Source organism: Styela clava, chromosome 6 (genome assembly GCF_964204865.1).
Source record: "Styela clava chromosome 6, kaStyClav1.hap1.2, whole genome shotgun sequence".
Classification (NCBI taxonomy): Eukaryota; Metazoa; Chordata; class Ascidiacea; order Stolidobranchia; family Styelidae; genus Styela; species Styela clava.
Window position 1 is genome coordinate 17,975,384 of NC_135255.1, and position 19,460 is coordinate 17,994,843.

At 36.1% G+C, this 19,460-nt stretch overlaps 2 protein-coding genes across 5 annotated transcripts in view; one reads left to right on the forward strand and one right to left on the reverse strand.

The window, feature by feature from the left end:
- Nucleotides 1-951: 951 nt before the first annotated feature.
- LOC120331847 (uncharacterized) lies at nucleotides 952-7,171 on the forward strand. 2 transcript variants are annotated; one of them, XM_039399016.2, is made up of 7 exons: nucleotides 952-2,074; nucleotides 2,910-2,992; nucleotides 3,634-3,897; nucleotides 4,675-5,472; nucleotides 5,866-5,957; nucleotides 6,509-6,602; nucleotides 6,900-7,171. In XM_039399016.2, the coding sequence occupies exons 3-4, from the start codon at nucleotides 3,750-3,752 to the stop codon at nucleotides 5,406-5,408; spliced, it is 882 nt and encodes a 293-aa protein (XP_039254950.2). In that variant the 5' UTR covers nucleotides 952-2,074; nucleotides 2,910-2,992; nucleotides 3,634-3,749; the 3' UTR covers nucleotides 5,409-5,472; nucleotides 5,866-5,957; nucleotides 6,509-6,602; nucleotides 6,900-7,171. The 2 variants fall into 2 exon arrangements, with proteins under 2 accessions (XP_039254950.2, XP_077970008.1); XM_078113882.1 differs by having other exon boundaries at nucleotides 952-2,992.
- Nucleotides 7,172-13,157: 5,986 nt separating this feature from the next.
- The window catches only part of LOC120331835 (uncharacterized), an 84,992-nt gene continuing 78,689 nt past the window's right edge, over nucleotides 13,158-19,460 (reverse strand). For all 3 annotated transcript variants that reach the window (XM_039398998.2, XM_039398996.2, XM_039398995.2), the window contains 4 exons: nucleotides 18,254-18,554; nucleotides 17,815-17,953; nucleotides 16,114-17,539; nucleotides 13,158-15,985 (listed from right to left, as the gene is read on the reverse strand). In XM_039398998.2, coding sequence (XP_039254932.2) covers nucleotides 15,938-15,985; nucleotides 16,114-17,539; nucleotides 17,815-17,953; nucleotides 18,254-18,554 — 1,914 coding nt within the window. In that variant the 3' untranslated portion in view covers nucleotides 13,158-15,937. The remainder of the gene's footprint in view (nucleotides 15,986-16,113; nucleotides 17,540-17,814; nucleotides 17,954-18,253; nucleotides 18,555-19,460) is intronic.

Sequence of the window (19,460 nt, forward strand, 5' to 3'; positions counted from 1 at the left end):
AGAGTGCAATACGTGGTGGTATTGGTACATTTGGGACCAGAGGTGAAAAGTCTACGCTAGGTGACAGTACCGAACAACAAAATTCACCAATAAGGGTGATTGACATCTGATTATCAGGACATTTCATATAATTTCAACTCGACTCCGACTTTTCTTTTAGTGCATCAAATAATATTATACTAACTCAACACAACTACAACCTTTTTAATAGTACCGGTACATCAAATAATATTATGCAACTATCAACCCGCTAATTTTGTATTTTGTAGAACTTAACAGTAGCCACTATGTGGCAACAATGAGCAATATTCTTTCTGGTATCCATGGCGACTAAATTGTAATTTCCGGCTTAGATTTGCAGACAAACGTTTAGATTCTTAGCCTTAGAGATATAGCTTGAATTTACTAATATTTGAGGCTCTTGGTATACAACAACTTGATTTCATTGTAAAAAGAAAGTTATTATTAGGATATGATACAAGAGATTTTATATGTCGGGTGGTGAGGGAAGCAAATAACACAGCTTAATCATATGGCCAACCGCAGTCTATAGTCCAGTTATCAGTTCATGTCGGCTGTGGGATTAGTTAGCCAGTGGGAGGCGCGGCGGTGTGGCTCAACGGGCTAAGCGTTAGGAATACGCTCGCCACCGCACCTCTAATTACTCTGCGTGGGTTCGCAGGTTCGAATCCCATGCAGGGATGGTTATGTGCGAGAGGATTGCTGGACTCCTCGCCGTCGTTGGGTGGTTCACGTAACCGCTGGTCGGTTACGGCTTCCTCCACCACCAAGTCCATGCTTCCGAAAACAAACAATACAGTAAAAACTAATCCCATACCCGACTTGGAATGGTAACCGGACGAGAGGCCGTGGTTCGCCATATGGATAAGCCGTCTTATCGGCTTTCCTCTCCCCCGGGATAAATATGTAAATCCTATCCTATCCTATCCAGTTATTCGATTTGGGTGCATGGACTTGATGGTGGAGGTAGCCCCAATTGACCAGCAGTTACTTGAACCAACCTATGGTGGGAGTGAATCCAACAATACTCTCGCACATAATTATCCATCACAAAATTTAAACCTGCAAACCTACGCAAGGTAATCAGTGGTGCAGTTTCGTGCATATTTCTAATGCTTAGCATGATGTGTCATACCGCCGAGCCGATTAACCAATTACGGTTTGTGATTAATTTCCTTACATGTTTTTTTCGTGTTTTTCTCAAGTTAGATTCTGTGATTGTCCCACCTTTCTCTGTTTATCTTATTATCTCATTCCAACCCAATAAAAACAGAATCGAAGAAAATAAATAAAATAATGGTGGGGCAATATCAAAGTAATGGATAATGATTTTGAAATTAACCCAGAGTTTGACCCAAATGTTTGTGTTGAAACACTTGAGATCATCATTATTTATAATTTATTTAAAAGGAAATATTTATGTGTAAATATTCATTTCCACTTATCAGTGATTGCAAAAAGCCTTGTTTAGAGTGTAGCTGTAAACCCAAAACACCACTTAAATGTTCAAGTGCAAAATTGGTTTACATTCATTCTAAATCATTGTAATTGCAACAAATTCATTATGTACACAAAATTTTGAAGTTTATATTTGATATCCTTATAGTTCCAGATTAAAAATAGAAAATTTCCCAGGCAACAGTGAAAATTTTGATAAATATTTGACTTTGTATAAAACTCTTTTTGAGCCAAGTGGTTATGCTTCAACTATGTTGGCATTGCAGGTTAAAAATGTTGGGTTTAAATCATTCACACTTTTAAATCGGAAAAATTTTCAAACTTTGTTATTGTAAATATTGTAGCTACTTATATATCAGTAAAAGATTGTACAGATTCTAGTTCTGTGTGAAAGGTTAAAATTACTCAAACAATTTCTTTGATTATGTGCGTAAGAAATCACTAAAGAAATTGGGGTGTCTCAAAAATGACACTCGTCCCTTGTCCCATTGAGACAAGTGGGAAAAGTAGGACAGGTGGGACAAGTACGACAAGTGAAGCAAGTGGAACGCGTGGGACAAGGGCGACATGTGGCCACGTGGAATAAGTGCGACATGTGAGATAAGTGGATACTTGGGATACGTGGGCAACGTGCGACAAGTGCCACACGTGGATACGTGGGACAAGTGGTACGAATGTACAAGTGCGGCACGTGGGAAACGTCGGGCATTTACGTTTCGCACAGTCGCAACCTGGGTATCGGGGTCGTATTTCGTATTTGCAGTGACACGTTCTGTAAGGACGTTTAATATTGGATCCCTTAATAACTGGGATGCTGAGTTGGCATATCAAGCAAACCACTTTTGAAATGCGCAAGAAAGAAAAATGTTTTCCGTCCAAGCACTTCGGAATACTCGACCCGCAACGCAAACTTCTCTCCGTTCCCGGACATTTATCTATTTCAAAAATTAAAATAAACCATTTTAAAAATACAACCAACATCAAGTAAACGACATACAGTTGACGCTACAAATCCGCGCCATACAGTCGCATTTGTGGAGACTACAATAAATTTATAATCAATTTTTGTATTACGCATTCAAATTCGGGACGATCGAGGGCCGCAAAAATTAGTTCGCGGGCCTCATTTGGCCCACGGGCCGCAGTTTGCCGACCCCTGCTCTAAAGCGACCATGGCACTGAAAATGTTGTGAACCGCAGCTATTGGCTATCTTTGAACCTTTTAAATTTACCCATGTTGTATTAAAGAGTTGATTTCTATTTTATCTCCAGATAAATGCAAATCTTTATATTTTATTTCATCGTCTAGTACTTTCATTCTTGTTTTTTGTTTTAATACCTCATACAATTGCAAATTCAGCTTCAAATAAAGTAAACTTGCAGAGCTGTTGATAAAAGTAAATATTTTCAAACTGTCATTGTGTTTTCAGAAGTGACGTCCTGCTGACCGAAGAAGAAACACAACAATCAGATAAAAAAGTGACTGAAGAAGTTGTAAGGCCAACTCAGCATTGTAAGTCTGCCATCTCAATAGAATCAGGCATTATTAGTGTTGGGCTAGGCTAAATGCTTGTAATTAAGAGTAAACATTTTGTAAGAAAAAAGAGATAATCTCTCGATTAGAATGCAAACTTCCGCAATGTTTTTACACACACAGCTCGTTGACGTAATTTTCTCCGAACAAAGCACTATACAAGTAGCCACTGATATTCATCGATATGTACAAGGTGATATTTATTCTCTCCTGTCACTCAGAACCAGGCACTATACAAGCAACTACCAATATCTATCGATATGTAAGGAGCTTCTACTATTTGGAAGAAGTGCAATCTTCTCAGTTCTGCCTTGCCTACTCATTTTAGTACACTTTGGGAGAGTTGCTTCCACGAAATTTCATTCAATTCACCCATGTCGAATACAAATCATTGCAGCAAAAAAAAATTGAATTTATTACCATATACTCTGCTAGAAACAGTAATTTTCTAACAATAACATTGAAAAGGATTTATTTTAGGTGATAATGTTTTTGAAGTATTTTCAAAGACATGAGTTACATAAACTCAGTTTTATGATTTTAGAATAATGCTGTTATTACATTTAATACCTTCCAATTGTAGCTAATTAGCTCAAACTAACTCACTACTTTATTTTTAGCTTTGCCACAAATTGAAAATGTTTCATCTCAAAGAAGTGCATCCGACATTCTTTTGACTTGAAATGAAGTATCTGACAGCAACGTTCTGTACAACATAGAAATCTTCTGCGATGATATGAAACTCGGAGAGACTCACACTACAGAGGTTCACAAGTATAGAATGAAGTCACCTTCACTTGGTAAAACATATCGCTTCCAAGTCTGGGCCAATGATGAATGGGGAAACTCTGGCTTCAAGACTCAATCAAAGAATAGTATAAAAGGTAACCTTTTAGGATTATGTAGTTTCTCCCTTTTTATGTCATAGACATCTATGAATACCACACATATACCTAAAATGAGCCATAAAGGGCCATACACTATACTCATTGTAATAATTCATTCCAGTTTTGCCATCAATTATTTATTTATCAACTATAACATGATATTGAAATATCAGCAAAGTCAGTAATTACTATATGCACTGAATTTCTTACTTTTCGTGCTTGGGATTTCTAACAATTGATCTATAGAAAGAAACACTTCCCACATTCTGGCTAATTAATCCCAGGTGTGAAGAAAAGCATGTTTTATGACATTATTCGAACAAGGTTCTGTACAAACAGCAATGCAAAAATCTGCAAACTAGTCTTGGGACATCTTAATCATTCTGGTTCAACAAAGTTTCTGGCACCCGGGGTTAGGATTTGTATTTTTTCAACTCCCTTTTTTTCACTAAGGGCTATCTGGTGTAATCTGTGATGCGAACATTATTAGGTTCAACACTTAAACCACTATTATTACAGCACAATAATCATTGACAAAATCAAGGCTCAATCCTGACAACAATGTAGTTAGAACCATATGAGTATTCAAAATTCAAAAGATAGAATATAGTTCCAAAATTATATTTCTTGTTTGTTTATAAAAAAAGCAACATGACCTTGATGACTGAGTACTATACAGTCAAGTTGTGTGTATTTTCAATTTCAAAATACATAGTTTGACAAGATCTCTTATTTGCCTATTTGTTACCAGTAAAAATATTTTTACATTTTCAGTCAAAAACATTGGAGTTGAAGGGGATACAATGAATCTTAGCGAATGCAAAGTTATTTTTCCGGATGGAACATTCAATAAACAAACAAACGTTTGGATGTCAGTTGGATTGGACAATTCAATATGCCCATCACAATACGTCGCAATCACACCAACACTTAACATCAGTGCAGAATCAACATTACGCAAAAATGCAATTGTACAAATGAAGTCATGGCGTCTCGAGCTGAAGAAAGAGGACATCGACATAATTCACTTCATCAACGCCACTGACTGGGACATTATCGAACCTGATCTAGTCATGCATGACAGAACTATAGAATTCCGTTGTCAAGAGTTCAGTCCAGTAATTGCCGCTATAAAACAATGGTTCTACGGCTCTCCCCCACCCCCAGTTCTCAAAGAAAATTTTCTTTACATCATGGATCAAAATCGATTCTGCATCACATTTTTTAATCCAATTGAACCTGTTGAAAGAAGCATAATTACATATTACGAGAGCCGAGATGCACAACCGATACCAACAAGATTCAACCAAGTAATTTTAAGGCATGGTGACGAAATTCATGTCAAACTACGAATTGACGGAGGGCCCGAAAATTTGCGATTTAATGAACCCAATGGTCACAATTTTTCTGTAGATGATGACTTCCTAAGAGCACACAGACATGACTTTGAATTTGAACTTCTTCCTGAATCACAGCAATATCCAAAAATTCTCATCAAATGTGAATAGGAAAAGAATGAAGATGAAATTAATAGAAAAGTGATTAAATTTACTTTTCCACTGAAACCTCCAAGTGAGTGGGAATGTAACTGTTGTTTTTCTCTGTATGATGCCTCGAGCAAGTTACCTTCATTCCATGTCAACTATGAAAGGGTCTCTTTGTCACAATTTAGATTACACATTACATAATTGACTGGTCTTAAAATCCCATCATTTTAAATGAGAAGTTCGTGCCCTGACTTTTTGTTTAATATTCTTGCAAGTTGTGAGAAATGTTTTACATTGGATGCACATTATCTTGAGAAAGATAATATATTGACCTGTGAGCAGCGTTTGATAAATCACACCTTGATTGATATCTACTTTTTATAAGACCATATATCTTTTTTTGATTATACTGATTTGAAAACAATCATTGGAATAAAATGTTTTTCTAATTACATATCTTTTCATTCTTCAATCATAGAACCCAAAGGACCTCCACCTGTCAACTTTGCCGGAGCAAATATTGAGAATGTGAATTTACCGGAGAGAGAAAATCAGAATAATCAGCAAGTGGTGAGATATGATTATATTTTCTTCTCATTTGAATACTTTTGAAATTTGAATTTGTCAAGTCCATGCTCTCAAAAACTAATAACTGGCTAACTAATCTCATACCCAACATAGACTGGTAACCGGCGGAGAGGATGTTATTTGCCATATGATTAAGCTGTCTTATCAACTTTCCTCTCTCCAGGGATAAATATGTAAATCCTATCCTATCCTAATATTTGTAAAATTTCAGCATCTTCTGGCATCTCCTTTTATCAAGCCTTGTTAAGAGGAAATGAACGTGAAGTGACTTATCATATTGATAGCAGAAATCAAACTTGTCTAATTTATAATTAGTGAGCTTTGGAAATGTTTAACATGGAGTTGATTGACATAAAGTTCTATTTAATAGTTACATTTTATGCTGATAGCAATCCCCATAGTATCCTCCTTGTAACTGTGGGATATTGGAAAACTTTTCCATATGAAATATTCTATCTCCATATTAATCTGCACTTTAAAACACTGTCAATAAAGATACTGGTCTATGTTGGATAGTAAAATTCATTTTTAAGGGGCAAAATGAACAAAGAGAACCTGGTGCAGTAGGTGGAAACCAAGCAAGAGAACCACAACTGAATGAACCACTACATCATGAAAGTGATTACGGTACGTGAAATGTTATCACTAAATAATTTTTTTTAGCTTTACAAACTTTATATCAAATAGAGAATCTACTAAAAATCTTTGATATACTTGGAATAAGTCTTGGAGTCATTTTGGATGAAATTCTATTTTCGCTGTGTCTACTGCGCAATGAGCAGTGACCCCTGAAATGTTACTATTTTTGCTGAAAACTAACCAGGTTTTTCCACAAGTTCGTCTGTAACAAATGATATTCAAGATTTGTGATTGTTGCTAGTCTGATTTGTTTTCAATTTCATCTGAATGAGCAATTTTTTTTAGATTCCGATGATCTTCGCTGAAAACTCCTTCAAAAGATTAGATGTTTCCTACACTGAACACATGAGCCACTGCTAAAATGCGAATGTAGAATGGGCATTTTGCATAATGCTTGAAGAGTCGTATTTAAAATTCCATTCCTCCAATAACCTGACTGAATGCCAAGTTATTCTGCGATCCGAACCCCTTCTCCTGCAACACAACATGGACATCAGGACATGCACATAAACTAAAGCGATTGAATATTGAAAAAATTATCTCTCAAAGACTGTTCTCTAAATCATAGGTTCTCAAAGTGCTCCGTACGGAGCCCCAGGGCTCCGCGAGAGAAACCCAGGGGCTCCGCGAGCTATTGGATTACTTTTAAAAAATACTGACTAATTTTGTAACTGTTCAAAGAAGCAATAACAGCTTTGATAAAATCTGACAACAATATAACCTCGAAATATGGCAAAGAGGCGGAATTAAAAAATGATATTATTTATAAGCAGAAGCGCGGCCAGGAATCTTAAGAGAGAGGTGGTTCAAAATTGGAATCGGAAATTTCCGCGCAACATTCTTCGCGATTAAAAAAAAGGATAACGAGATTTCTTTTGTGTTGCGAGATTTCTTACTCACGTTTGATTCGAGATTACTAAAATGGAATAATACTATTCTAAAATAACATAAAATATGTGATGAACTGCCAACTATAAATAAATTGGAGTCGTATTTTTGCGATCTTGGGATTTGTCAAACTTGATTTGTTCTTTTGCACTTATGATTAGTTTTAAGCAAGATATCGCTGTTTAAAAAATTTCAATGTCTGGGCAAAAAACGAACAATTGAAATTTATTTTATTGCATTCGGCTCCGTCGGTAGTTTCAGAATGAAAAAAGGTACATCGCGGATCGCGCGCACAATTGATTGCGTGCGGCTCTGTCGGTAGTTTCAGAATGGTAAGAAAGGTACATCGCGCGCACAATTGACTGTGTTTCGATTTTGCAGTTACTACGAAGAAAACCTAACATAACACCAAATGTTGTGATTTACAATGTCTATAAAAGCGTTTTCAATCTGAGGTGAGTCTGCTGTAACCAAACGTGTGATCTTCCATTTTAAGTTTTAGTTTTATTATTTTAGAATGCCGCTTCTCAATCAAGAAATTTGAGTTGCGGATTTACCTTTTTATTAATTATTATTTTTAGCATTTCGTCGCCGATGACTATAATATGGTAACATGTTTTTCACATTGAACTCATAATTCCCCACAAGAACAAAAAAGCAATTAACGGCGTCATTGTGTAACAATACATGTATATGCCGAGGGAAATTTTTGATTTAGGGAGAATAAACACCGGCGTAACGAGGTTTAAAGGTTCAAAAACATGCCATGCTGACAAAAAAATTCGGCGATTGTAACAAAATACAATGGCGCACGTTATAAGCGGCCTTTCAAGTCTTCTAAAAATGTCAAAAGATAAAAAATTCGACCCCTAATTTATTAATATGTTGTGTCAGATTTACAGCTTTAGTATATATAATTTATGTTTGAAATTTAGAAATAATTATGACTTGTATTAACCCTATTAAAAAGGTTTAGCATTTAAATTAGGTAAAGTACTTTTAACTTACTCAGGAATATTAATCTGAAAGTAACAATTTTAACATTTCTTTTGGGGCAATGAAAATATCTGTAAAATGAGTCTTTTGGGGTAGCCACTACAACTAGTTAAAAGAATGTCATATTTGGAAAATATGTCACCAAATCTTGATTTGCATGTCTGTTCAGTTGTTTCATACAAGTTCTTGTTTTCCGATAAATTTTTCCCTATTATTTTTGAAAATCAGAGAGAGTGCTGCATTGATGTTTTGGTTTTTTATGCACTATTTTTGGTGAACAACAACAAACTCACTTTGAGCTTTTACAGAACTTATTGTGTGTATTGTTTTCAGATTTCGAAGTTTTTTTTAATGTACCGGTATGTCAATCTTTTGTATTTACATCACATTTTGAGTATTTTTAGTTTCTCATGATTGCCAACTACTTTACTTAATCGTGCTGTATTTAAATCGTCATTTTCATTGTATATAGGTTTCCTTTGCAACTTCACATATTTTGGAATATTAAAAAAATTGAAAAAAAAACAAAAAATAAAAAATTGATAAAATATTTTTTAAGTTTTTGAGTTTTTTTAGTTTCTCATGACTGACAAATACTGCACTTAATCTTGCTTTATTTGAATCGCCCCCTAATTCTTCTTACTGTATATAGGTTCACATTTTGCTCAAATTTTAAAAATATAAAATATCAAAAACAAACCTTTTTGCAATGCCTATTGTAAATTTGCAACTTTTGTCGAGTACAGCAGATTTTGAAATTTTTTTAATATTTCCTACTATATATAGGTTTTCTTTATGACTCTATGTATTACCCTAAAAATATGAAGAAAAAAAAATAAAATAGCAAAATATAGAAGAAAAAATTAAACTTTAGTAGTAATAAAAAAATTTTATGTACTCCCTAGATTTCGAATAATAAAAAAAAATTGAAAATAACAAAAAACGAAAAATAGGATAAAAAAAAAAATTTCGAAGTCCCTCAGAAATAAAGGAGACTAATCTATTAGCAATGCAATGAGTCAAAAGCTACTGAGCTTCTAAAGTATTATAGTGTAGAATTACATGTTGGTAATTACTGATCGGCGTGAGATTTGAAGTACCCAAGGGAGGATTTTATGGATTATTAGCTTTTATTTTGATTTAATCGCCTAGAAAAAATAATTCTTGTTTTCTTATGAAATTGCATTGTTGTTAACCCATATTGAATGGTTTTCTAATACTGACTAAAGTAAAATTTTGCAAAAACAGTAAAATCATTCACATTATAAAAGAGCTAAATTCCATATTCTGATATTTTTCGCTCTCAGTATATTATATATCTCTTAGATCAGGGGTGTACAATCTTTAACACAGGAGGGCCTGATAGAAATAACTGGGTGAAACCGCGGGCCGCATCTTCATTTAACATAGTCTATCTGGTAGTTGCATGCACAAACATTTTGGTTATTGATCTTGTGACATGCGTTGTTTACACGAGCTGCCTGTTAAGGCATTGTTAAGTCATTGATAATAAATTGGACTCTGGCATCGGCTTCACAACGCAAAGGGATACTCGCATGTACCAAATTGAATTAATTAAAGCCGGCTTAGGACTTTTCGACACACTTTCCCATAAGAATGGCTTGAACTGATTCCAACCTCGATCGACATTGCGACGACTTTGCGACTTAAAAACTGGTTTCGTGGGCTGCACGTCATTCAAAATTGGCACTTCTACCAGGGTCGCACAATTTTTCCTTGATGGCTGCATTTGGCGGGCCGTAGATTGCACACTTGTCTTGGATAGTAAAATTTGCTGTTCACATGCGAAGTCTTAAACCTGATTCATTTACAGTTTAATATTGATAGCAGCAATTTTTGGCTGAATAAAACAATTTAATAATCTGAATGCTTACAGACTAGTGGACTAGTACAGACTTATCTCTTATTTTCCCTCTTCGATTGGGACTTTTGAATATGACATTGCGGATAAGACACCCGTTAGAATTGTTATTTTCATGCAAAGCTGCTTTTCCAATCAGTCTCATTGTTTTCATATATAAAGCGAACAGTAACCCATGATGAAATTCATTATTGAAATTGTCATTGATTTCTATATTCAATTGCTTGATATGAAATTTTCATTAATGTGAAAGTGAAACATTCATTTCATCGAACAATTTATGCTTTTAGGAACTAAAATTGGCAACATACAGCCTAACATAACAATTTGGCTTGCATACTCTGATAAGTCTCTCTAGTAAAAATATTTTATGATTTTGATTTTCTTCAATTGTGTGTGATATTTTGTGTCAATGCAGAAGCATCTGTATGATAAATAAGCAGTGTGGTATTCCCGGGCTCCATGCCAAAGACCCTGATTGTCTACAACAAATTTTTTGCGATCTCTATGTCTGTGATGGAATCTCATGAAGTATGATTCTGTGTGAAGGAATGGCTGAATTCTGGTAGGGTGGTTGGTGGTGTTAGAAATGCAGTTTTTGGCAGTTCGCCATGTTGAAAATTATCCATCGACTCTTGAGCAGTAATGAAAGACGGATTATTTTCTTGAAGCTCATAACAATAAGCAACAACAATCTGTGTACTATAGTCCTGTCTTCTAAAAGTTAGGACAAACCTCATTAGGCAAGGCCAACATGGTCCAGTAATCAATAATCAAATTTTTCACTTGGATTTTGAATGTATAGTAGCAATGAAAATAAAGGTTTCAATCAGCTTATTTGCAACTAACTTTGTTAAGTAGTTCACATTATTTGCTAATGGACTGCAAAATAGGATTTTGAATGTATAGTAGCAATGAAAATAAAGGTTTCAATCAGCTTATTTGCAACTAACTTTGTTAAGTAGTTCACATTATTTGCTAATTGGACTGCAAAATAGATTATTCTGTGGGGAGGGGGCAAAGTAGACATGATTTTTTGAACTCTTGTGTCGATACGATGCTATGTATACACACTGTACATAAATTCAAATGCGGTTAAACATGCGATATAATAGTGGGGCCGTGTCACTTTGTGTCGTTGTGAGGTTTCGTTTTATAGGAAATGTGATAATGCATGAAGTATGTTACACATGCAAAGTAAAGGAAACGTAAAATATGAAAAAAAGTCAGGTCTAATCATATGTCATTTAACCACCCAGAGATGCGGCTGTGATGGCGACTAGTCTATATATTTGGTCATCAATGCAACACGAGAACCAGTTAATGCAACTGTGAACTTCTGGCCTTACTAAGCAAAAGTACTCCAGATATACACTAGGTGGCATAGGGAACAATAAAATTTGCAAATGTGGCCTTTGAACTATTGACCTCTGACCGCAAGAACAATTTTCATGATTTCAATCTTTTCGATATGCTAGGAATTGTTAGTGGAGTGAATTAAAAATAGTGATCTTTACCATTAAATAGAATATGAACTATCAAACATGAGTTAATCAACACGACCCGCGCTAACTTAATATTTTGTAAAACTTCGACAGCCACTTGGTGGCAACAAGCAGCGTATCCATGACGACAAAATTACAGTTTCGTGTCAATAGCAAGAAATTTTCACTTGTGCATTCCTGCTTGCTGTAGAGCGTTTCAAAGTCACGCCTACTGTGAATAGATTAAAAACTAATTGAGGAGAGCTTGAAGCAGATTTTCGATTTTGTTCAACTTCTCGAACATTACATATGCCAACCTAACGTGAAAGTAGGAGTGAAAAATTGGGTACCGGTACCCTACTTCCATAGTATGTGTACCTGTACCAGGTTAGGATTAGGCCATGATTTTATTCCTATTTTCCTTATTTTAGTTCTATTACGAGTTCGTGGACTGTCTGTTTTAGCCAAGAGAATACACCCCCTACCCATAGGTTTCTGTCCCTTCACACAACTTGATGTAAAATAGGCGAACAGAGTTAGTCACCTCCATGTTGGTACACATACTTCTGTAACGCCAAAAATCGCCGTTCAGTGTTAAATGTCCAGCTTTGAAAAGGCTAATGAGTCACATAAGCAGGCAATAGTTTTAAAACTATCTCAATACAATTGGAAAAAAGGAGAACACTATCTGATGTTTTTGATATGCTGTTTAGGTTAATTTATTCCCAAAATTTGCTTATGAGATTTTTATTGCCCCACCATTCATTTTTGATCTGTATTCTTTGTTTGTGTTTATCTTAAGTTTAGGTGTACTCGATGCACCATTTGCTAGTACTGAAGATCTTGCAGGTATTGATCATTCCGCTTATTTTTAGTTCAAAATCCATTATAACAATGTGTATTTAGGCCATATTTCAATAAGTGGCATGCTGCAGTAAATATTTGTTGAAAATTCAGAAATAATTTACATTTTGAGCCATTTCTATAATATTTGTAATAAAATATTGCGTGTTTACACTGTCAAAAAGCATGACGATATTGACAATAGTCGCCCTATTCCTGATCCAAGTAACTATGGCTATAAAGCATAAATATAGCAGTCATTCGCGAGGGGCTTGAGATTCCAGTCACCATTATCAGAGTGACTTCTGTCATCTAATTGAAGTGACTTTGACCTTTTTCAACTAATCACCAATCAGGCTTTTTAAATCTCATGACTCGGCACGGTTTTTTTTTTGACTTCTACCCAGTACTTTATATATAAACCTGTGAAGGATTGTGAACACACGAGAATATTATTTAATATTGTATTTCACCAATAAACAAGCACAAATACCATTAGAATCACGATATAGTCGAAATATACATATAATTAATAATAATAATAACAAGATAAATATAGAAAGTAAAAAGTGCTGGATAAATTATTATATACATTCAAAATGATATTTTTACACCACGATTTGATATTATTGTGTATATATGTTTCTATATATAACGAACCGTTGACACTGTGTATTTTACATGTCCATAAGCGCAATATAATAGTGCCGTCTCGCTTAATACGATTGAAAAAATGTACAAACTGAGATAAAATGAAGTCAAAATATGCTTCGCCATGAATGCACCACAGTTGGAACATCCGCTAGATGGAGCTCGTCACACATAATGCATGCAATTTTCAAAATCATATTTTGACTGAATGACAACTCTTATTAAAAACACAAACAATTTCGCAACATCGCTGTCGGTAATTGTATTGCGATCATCTTCAGAGACTTATTACCAAGCCGTGCTCTGCGGACTTATTACCAAGACCCAGAAAATAATAAATAAAGAACAGAAAAAATAAAATAAAAATAATAAAATGAAGAGGATACGTGCATATGATGAGAGGCAAGACTGTGAAATCAAAATAATAATCCGGATAAACATTGGAGTCCAATACCGAGGTGCCGGATAACCGGCAAACTTACCTTTGTCGGGTTAAAGCACCGTTTCATCAACCAAAATAACGCGAGCCGACAAATAGATTCTGTTTCTACATACACGACGTGTGTGGTTGACTGTGCAGGTTAAAGGATCTACTTGTTATAGCATTCCTTTCCGGTCGACAAGTAGCGATTTCAGATTTTGTTGCAAAGAGTCGCGTTTTTTAAGGGCATAATTTCGATAAAAGAGAACTTCGAGATTAAGTAATGAGTGAAAAGGTTACTGTAACATGACTTAGCAAAAAATACTTAACTCTTTATGACCAAACTAGTTATTGCGATGAGGGATTAGGTTTTTCGGAAGGAAAAGGGTTAAACTTAACATCGCTGGTTTGTGTGCTTTTGAAAAGTTAATCCTATTTTTTACTTGGTTTTGTTGAAAGACGATTATTATCAACAATTTAGTCTAATGTCAATATTGGATATCTGCGGGGGGGCGTGATGAAAAGCATTGTGACCTAATAATAAATATTCTAGGGTAATATTTGGTAATAAAGTGGACTAATATGTTATCCATCATCGAATAGATTGTACTATCTTTCATTTTGAATATGAAATTAACCCTTTATGATTTATGATGTTTGGATGATAATTAGCCTCTGTTGATTTACGTCATTGGCGTTGACAGGGTTAATTTCAGGTGAGGTATTTCCACGAAATGTTTTTCAAGCCGAAATGAAATAAAATTAACAAAAAATGAGAGATAAAATAAAAAGGAGAGAAATAATAACTTAAAAAAGAAACAAAAAATCATGCTCCGAGCACAGCACACCGCGCTATTATTCCCGCGCCTTTTCAGTTTTCTATTATGACGTTAGCTATCACGCTCTCTCCGCGTGATCGGTACTGTCAGGTACGATTAGAGAATCATTATCGCTGAATTATCTTATTTCGGTCCATTTCCAGTCACGTTTTTTGAGGCATCGCCGCCTTAGGCGAATTTCTCGATCGTGTAATTTGACTAAAAAAATTCCCAGTACCCTACGCTTTATTGGGTATGGCACAGAGATAATTTGTAGCCGAATAAAGAGAACTTATCGTATGATTATGCTTGAAATTTAGATTTTAGATGGAATAGAAAATTTTTGGTCCGCGAACTAAACTTGAGGTTATCCGTGTAATTTTTGACTGGTAAACAAGTCAACTTAAAAAATAATAGGAAATTAAATAAATGAAAAACAAAATCCCGCACCAATACCGATCTGCTATACGCGCTCCACAAAGCTGTATTTTTCCATTCCAACATTAATATTTTTCTTACTAGCGCAGAAAATGTAATCTAGTTTACAGAAAACGCAAAACTTTTAGTATTCCACATTTTTCAAAGAAAAAAAAATCGCGCCTTTCGCCGTATTTGCACTACAGTGGGTCATATTTTCGCCGCATTCGTTCAATGTTACCAAACAATGCTTTTCTCGCTTCGTAATATGTCAGAATAATGCCCGTGTCTTTGATGTTAAAAGTAAGCATGAGAACTGTATTTGTCGCTATGTCGCCGCTATTTGTCGCTATGTTCGGTTGATGTCGGTATTCTCCAGCTGTTAAAATTTACTTAATTTGGATAGTATCGCCTTTTGCCATATGCACGTAACTACATATCCATAGTCAAAAATTATCAGACACATATTGAAAAAAAACACAAATATACATCTGTATATATTTGCGTGTTTTTAGCGTTTCGATAATTTTTGACACGGAAAAGCGCTGCCTGTATACATACTGTACCAGACAACGCGCCATTAAATGATTATGAACCCCCATGGGGTAATGAAGCAGATCCATACTAGACCCACTAAGTTACCCCACAGAGGTTACACTTAAAACTTGACAATCACCAAATAAAGATTAGTAGACATTTTTGTTAGTTAGTAAACATAGCGAAAAAAGCAAAAAACATACTTAAAAGTTCGACACGTTAATTTCCTATTATAGGAAAACTTAAGGCGTAACCCAAACATTTAGGTTACGATTCTGACAAATAGAGCGATGCCGCCGACCGACTCTCCACTTCTACAGTCTTCAATGACGTCACGATGACGTCATAACCGGAAGCTTTGATGAGGAAGGCGGGCGCCTCGGAGTTCACCCGTAGTATGACGAGTTACTTTCCGAATCAGAAAGAAGCATTTCCTGAAAAAATAAAAAAATAATTCAATACTCGAAAATTAAAAAGCATTTTATAATTGTTATAAATAATTTTTTTTTAAATGTTTCTAATTATATTATAATTACAATGATTTTTAAATGTTTCAACTTACCATAGGTGTCATATGGCTATATTTTTTCATCCAATCCACGCTGCGTTCACCGTTGGCGAATCGTCTTTGATTTCTGCCGCTGAAGACACTGCGGGGCGGATGAGGAGTGATTGAGTATTGTAGTTGATAGGGCTTGGATTCCAAAGTGCAAGATGTGTTGATCTCTTGTAGAGGAGATCTGGAATCGATTTGGAAGGATTTTCTCGAGTATTTCGATTGTGGAGGGGAACATATAGATTGGTGTTGGTAGAGCTGCGACGACGCGTTGTTCGAGTAATGTTGAGGGGAAGTAAACTGAGTATCGTCGAGTTGATTCTCGTAAGATGTAATCAAATTTCTCAAGTCCGTATCGATTGGACCATTTGCTGAAGACGTCATACACTCGTTTGTTGAACTAGCGTAGCCAGAATGAGCTGGAGAAAAATTTCCATGAGATGATGCTGGTGACGTCAAAGCATACGTGTTTGCTGACGTCATCGGTGCACCGGAGCAATCGATTATGTTGTTCACGTCACAATAAAAACTGTCCTCTGGAGAATGATTCATGACGTCACACTTTTGAGGCGAGCTCATTGGTGAGGGGTTAACTGGGAGGGGTGGGGAATGGGCGTGGTTCAACCGTGGTGGCTCATTGTTGATGTATACAGGAGAGTGGGATGGACTGCCTTGGGTTGGAAACCTTTCGTTCGTCCTGAGAGGAGGCGGGGATTGTTTGAATTCTTGAATATTAGGTTGGTACATGGCGACGTTATTGTTTTGGTTTGATTGACGAAGCATTGGGGATTCCAATGTGCGAGGAGAAGACGACGAATACGCCTCTGTGTGCATGGGCAGATCAATTGGTCTTTGAGCAATTGTGGTGTATTCCCCTCTATAATGATGCTCGGGATGTATCAGCGCACTCGTGTCGTTCAACAACGGAGGAGGCGGCATGTACATTGGGTGATGGATGGTTTCATGGTATGCTGAAGGGTGGATTCCACCATGGTACATCCCCTGGCCTGCTGCCTGGTATAAGAGATCTCCAGCTGTGTGGCGCCTCATCATCATTTTATTTGGAGGGGGAAGATTGAAAATTTCCATTCCTGTTGCGTAAGAGCCTGGACTAAGCGCGGTTGGAGTTAGAGAACTATCCATGGAAACGCCAAGTTTTCTTTTCAATTGTCTTCGAAGTAAGGATTTCGTGTCCATGTTGTCAGCGAATTGGGATGCCATAAGCATATGAGACATACCAGCACCTGGGCTTTGTGGGTGGCGACCGGTAGGGGACCCCATTGAGCTTGGAGACGCCATGCCAACGTCACTGTTGAGAGCTGTTGCTAGGAGACTTGAATTCGCTGCCAAGTAGTGCCGCTTGACGTCGCTGTAGTGATCCGGGAAGGGGAGGAGATTGTGATGGAGGCGATAATATGGGACTTCGTCTTCCCTAGAAATGAAGAAATATGAAAAATTAATAATGCTGTATTTCAAAACGTATCCTATCTGAGAGAAAATGAGGGAATTTGCAGTCATTGAGCCCAATAATTCGAAATTAGAAAATATAGAGGACAGTATATATTAGCATTGGCGGTTTTTCTAAGATGCGGGAACATGTTATTAGTGAATACAATACGTAAGGAAGCCGTTCTACAAATTTTGAATCCCACACTAAGTATTGCCAACTAAATACAAAATATATTAGAATTAGTGAAGAATACTTACTCAATGACAATGTAATTGCAAACGAATGAATTCGAAATTGCTTCTTGAGATTTTTCAGCCGTGACATCTACCCACACGAGTTCGCCATTTTTGTGTATCATTCTGATGACGCAAGCAAAAGCTGAGCCGTCTTCTTTAACTGTGGAAAATGAAATTAATATTTTTTTTATTAAATTAACTTGAACTTAGTCGAATTGAGACGACGAAATTGCAACTAACGTGTGCTATTAATTGGGTTTCTTATTTTACATCTATTTGTGTGAAGGGACTGAAACCTGTGGACAGGGTTGCATTCACTTGGATAACACAGACAGTCCCCGAACTCGTAATAGAAGTAAAATAAGGAAAATCAGAATAAAATTATGGTCTAACCTCAACCTGGTACATATACTACGGGAGTACCGATAGTTAAATATAGAAATATTTTGATAAAACTTACCAAATTTCATGTGTTGCTGACGGGCTTGGTTTAAATCTTCTGGAAAGATCCACTGGTACCAACTGGTATTGACTAGTTCGTCTGGTTCATAACCAAGGAGTGTAGCTGCATGGTTTGGCACTTCCAAGAATTTCATGTCGGGAGAATGTACTGCTTTGAATTCTGTGGGACGAGGTGTTGGGTGGTGTCTGACGTCAGTAACTGGCTTTGATTCTATTGGTTCACAAACCGCGAAGAAGGCGGTATCCGACCAATCATTGCTCATTTCTGGTTTGTGGTATTTGCCGACGACATGAACAATCTAAAATAAGAGATTAGGAACATTTAAATTTAAAAAGAACGAAAATACGCGCATGGCCTATCCATTTCAACTGGCTAACTAATCCCATACCAGACATGGACTGGTAATCGAAGAGGCCGTTTTCATCATATTATTAGGCCATCTTATCGGATTTCCTCTCCCCCTAGATAAATATGTAATTCAATCCTATTACACCCCGTGTCTGCGGGTATGTTGTTTGAATCCGAGATGTACAATGCCGACATTCTTAAGCCAGACGGCAAATTTATTTGGAGTGGTGGTCTTCAACGCAAAAAAATTCGGTGCTCGCGAAGTAATCGTACAAAGATGGCGCACAACCTGAATATAGAATGTGTACCAGGTGAGGGTCCAGGTTGTGCGTCATCTTGGTACGAATACTTCCGGAGCGCAAAATTTATCCAGTTGATGTTTCAAACGAAAGGTCATTTTTGACTAAAAATATCAGATCAGATGCTTATTTTTAGAAGGATTCAAGATATGCAAATAAGCCTTTTGTGAGTTTATAATTTTCTTTGCTATAATTCATTCCGAAATAGCTTATAAAGTTCAACATAAATGCACGCCAAGTGGTGTGAACTGGGGGCATTTTAAATAAGTAAGTTATCGATTCGTTGATCTGAATATCAGACTAAAATGAAGCAGACAAAAATAGCTTTTAGTATCATTCGCTTTTTCGGTGAAGAACCGAGTTGCTCGCAGAAGACCGGAAACGTATTCGCCAATTATTTGCAAATAATTTATGAGAACAAAACAATTTTTACGTCATAATATTGCGTGAAAAGTTTTACGCGATAAATCTTATTGATATTATGACGTTTCAATGCGTCACAAATAAGCCTTAAATTAAACTTCAAAGAACACGAACGGGTTTGATTGACGATCCTG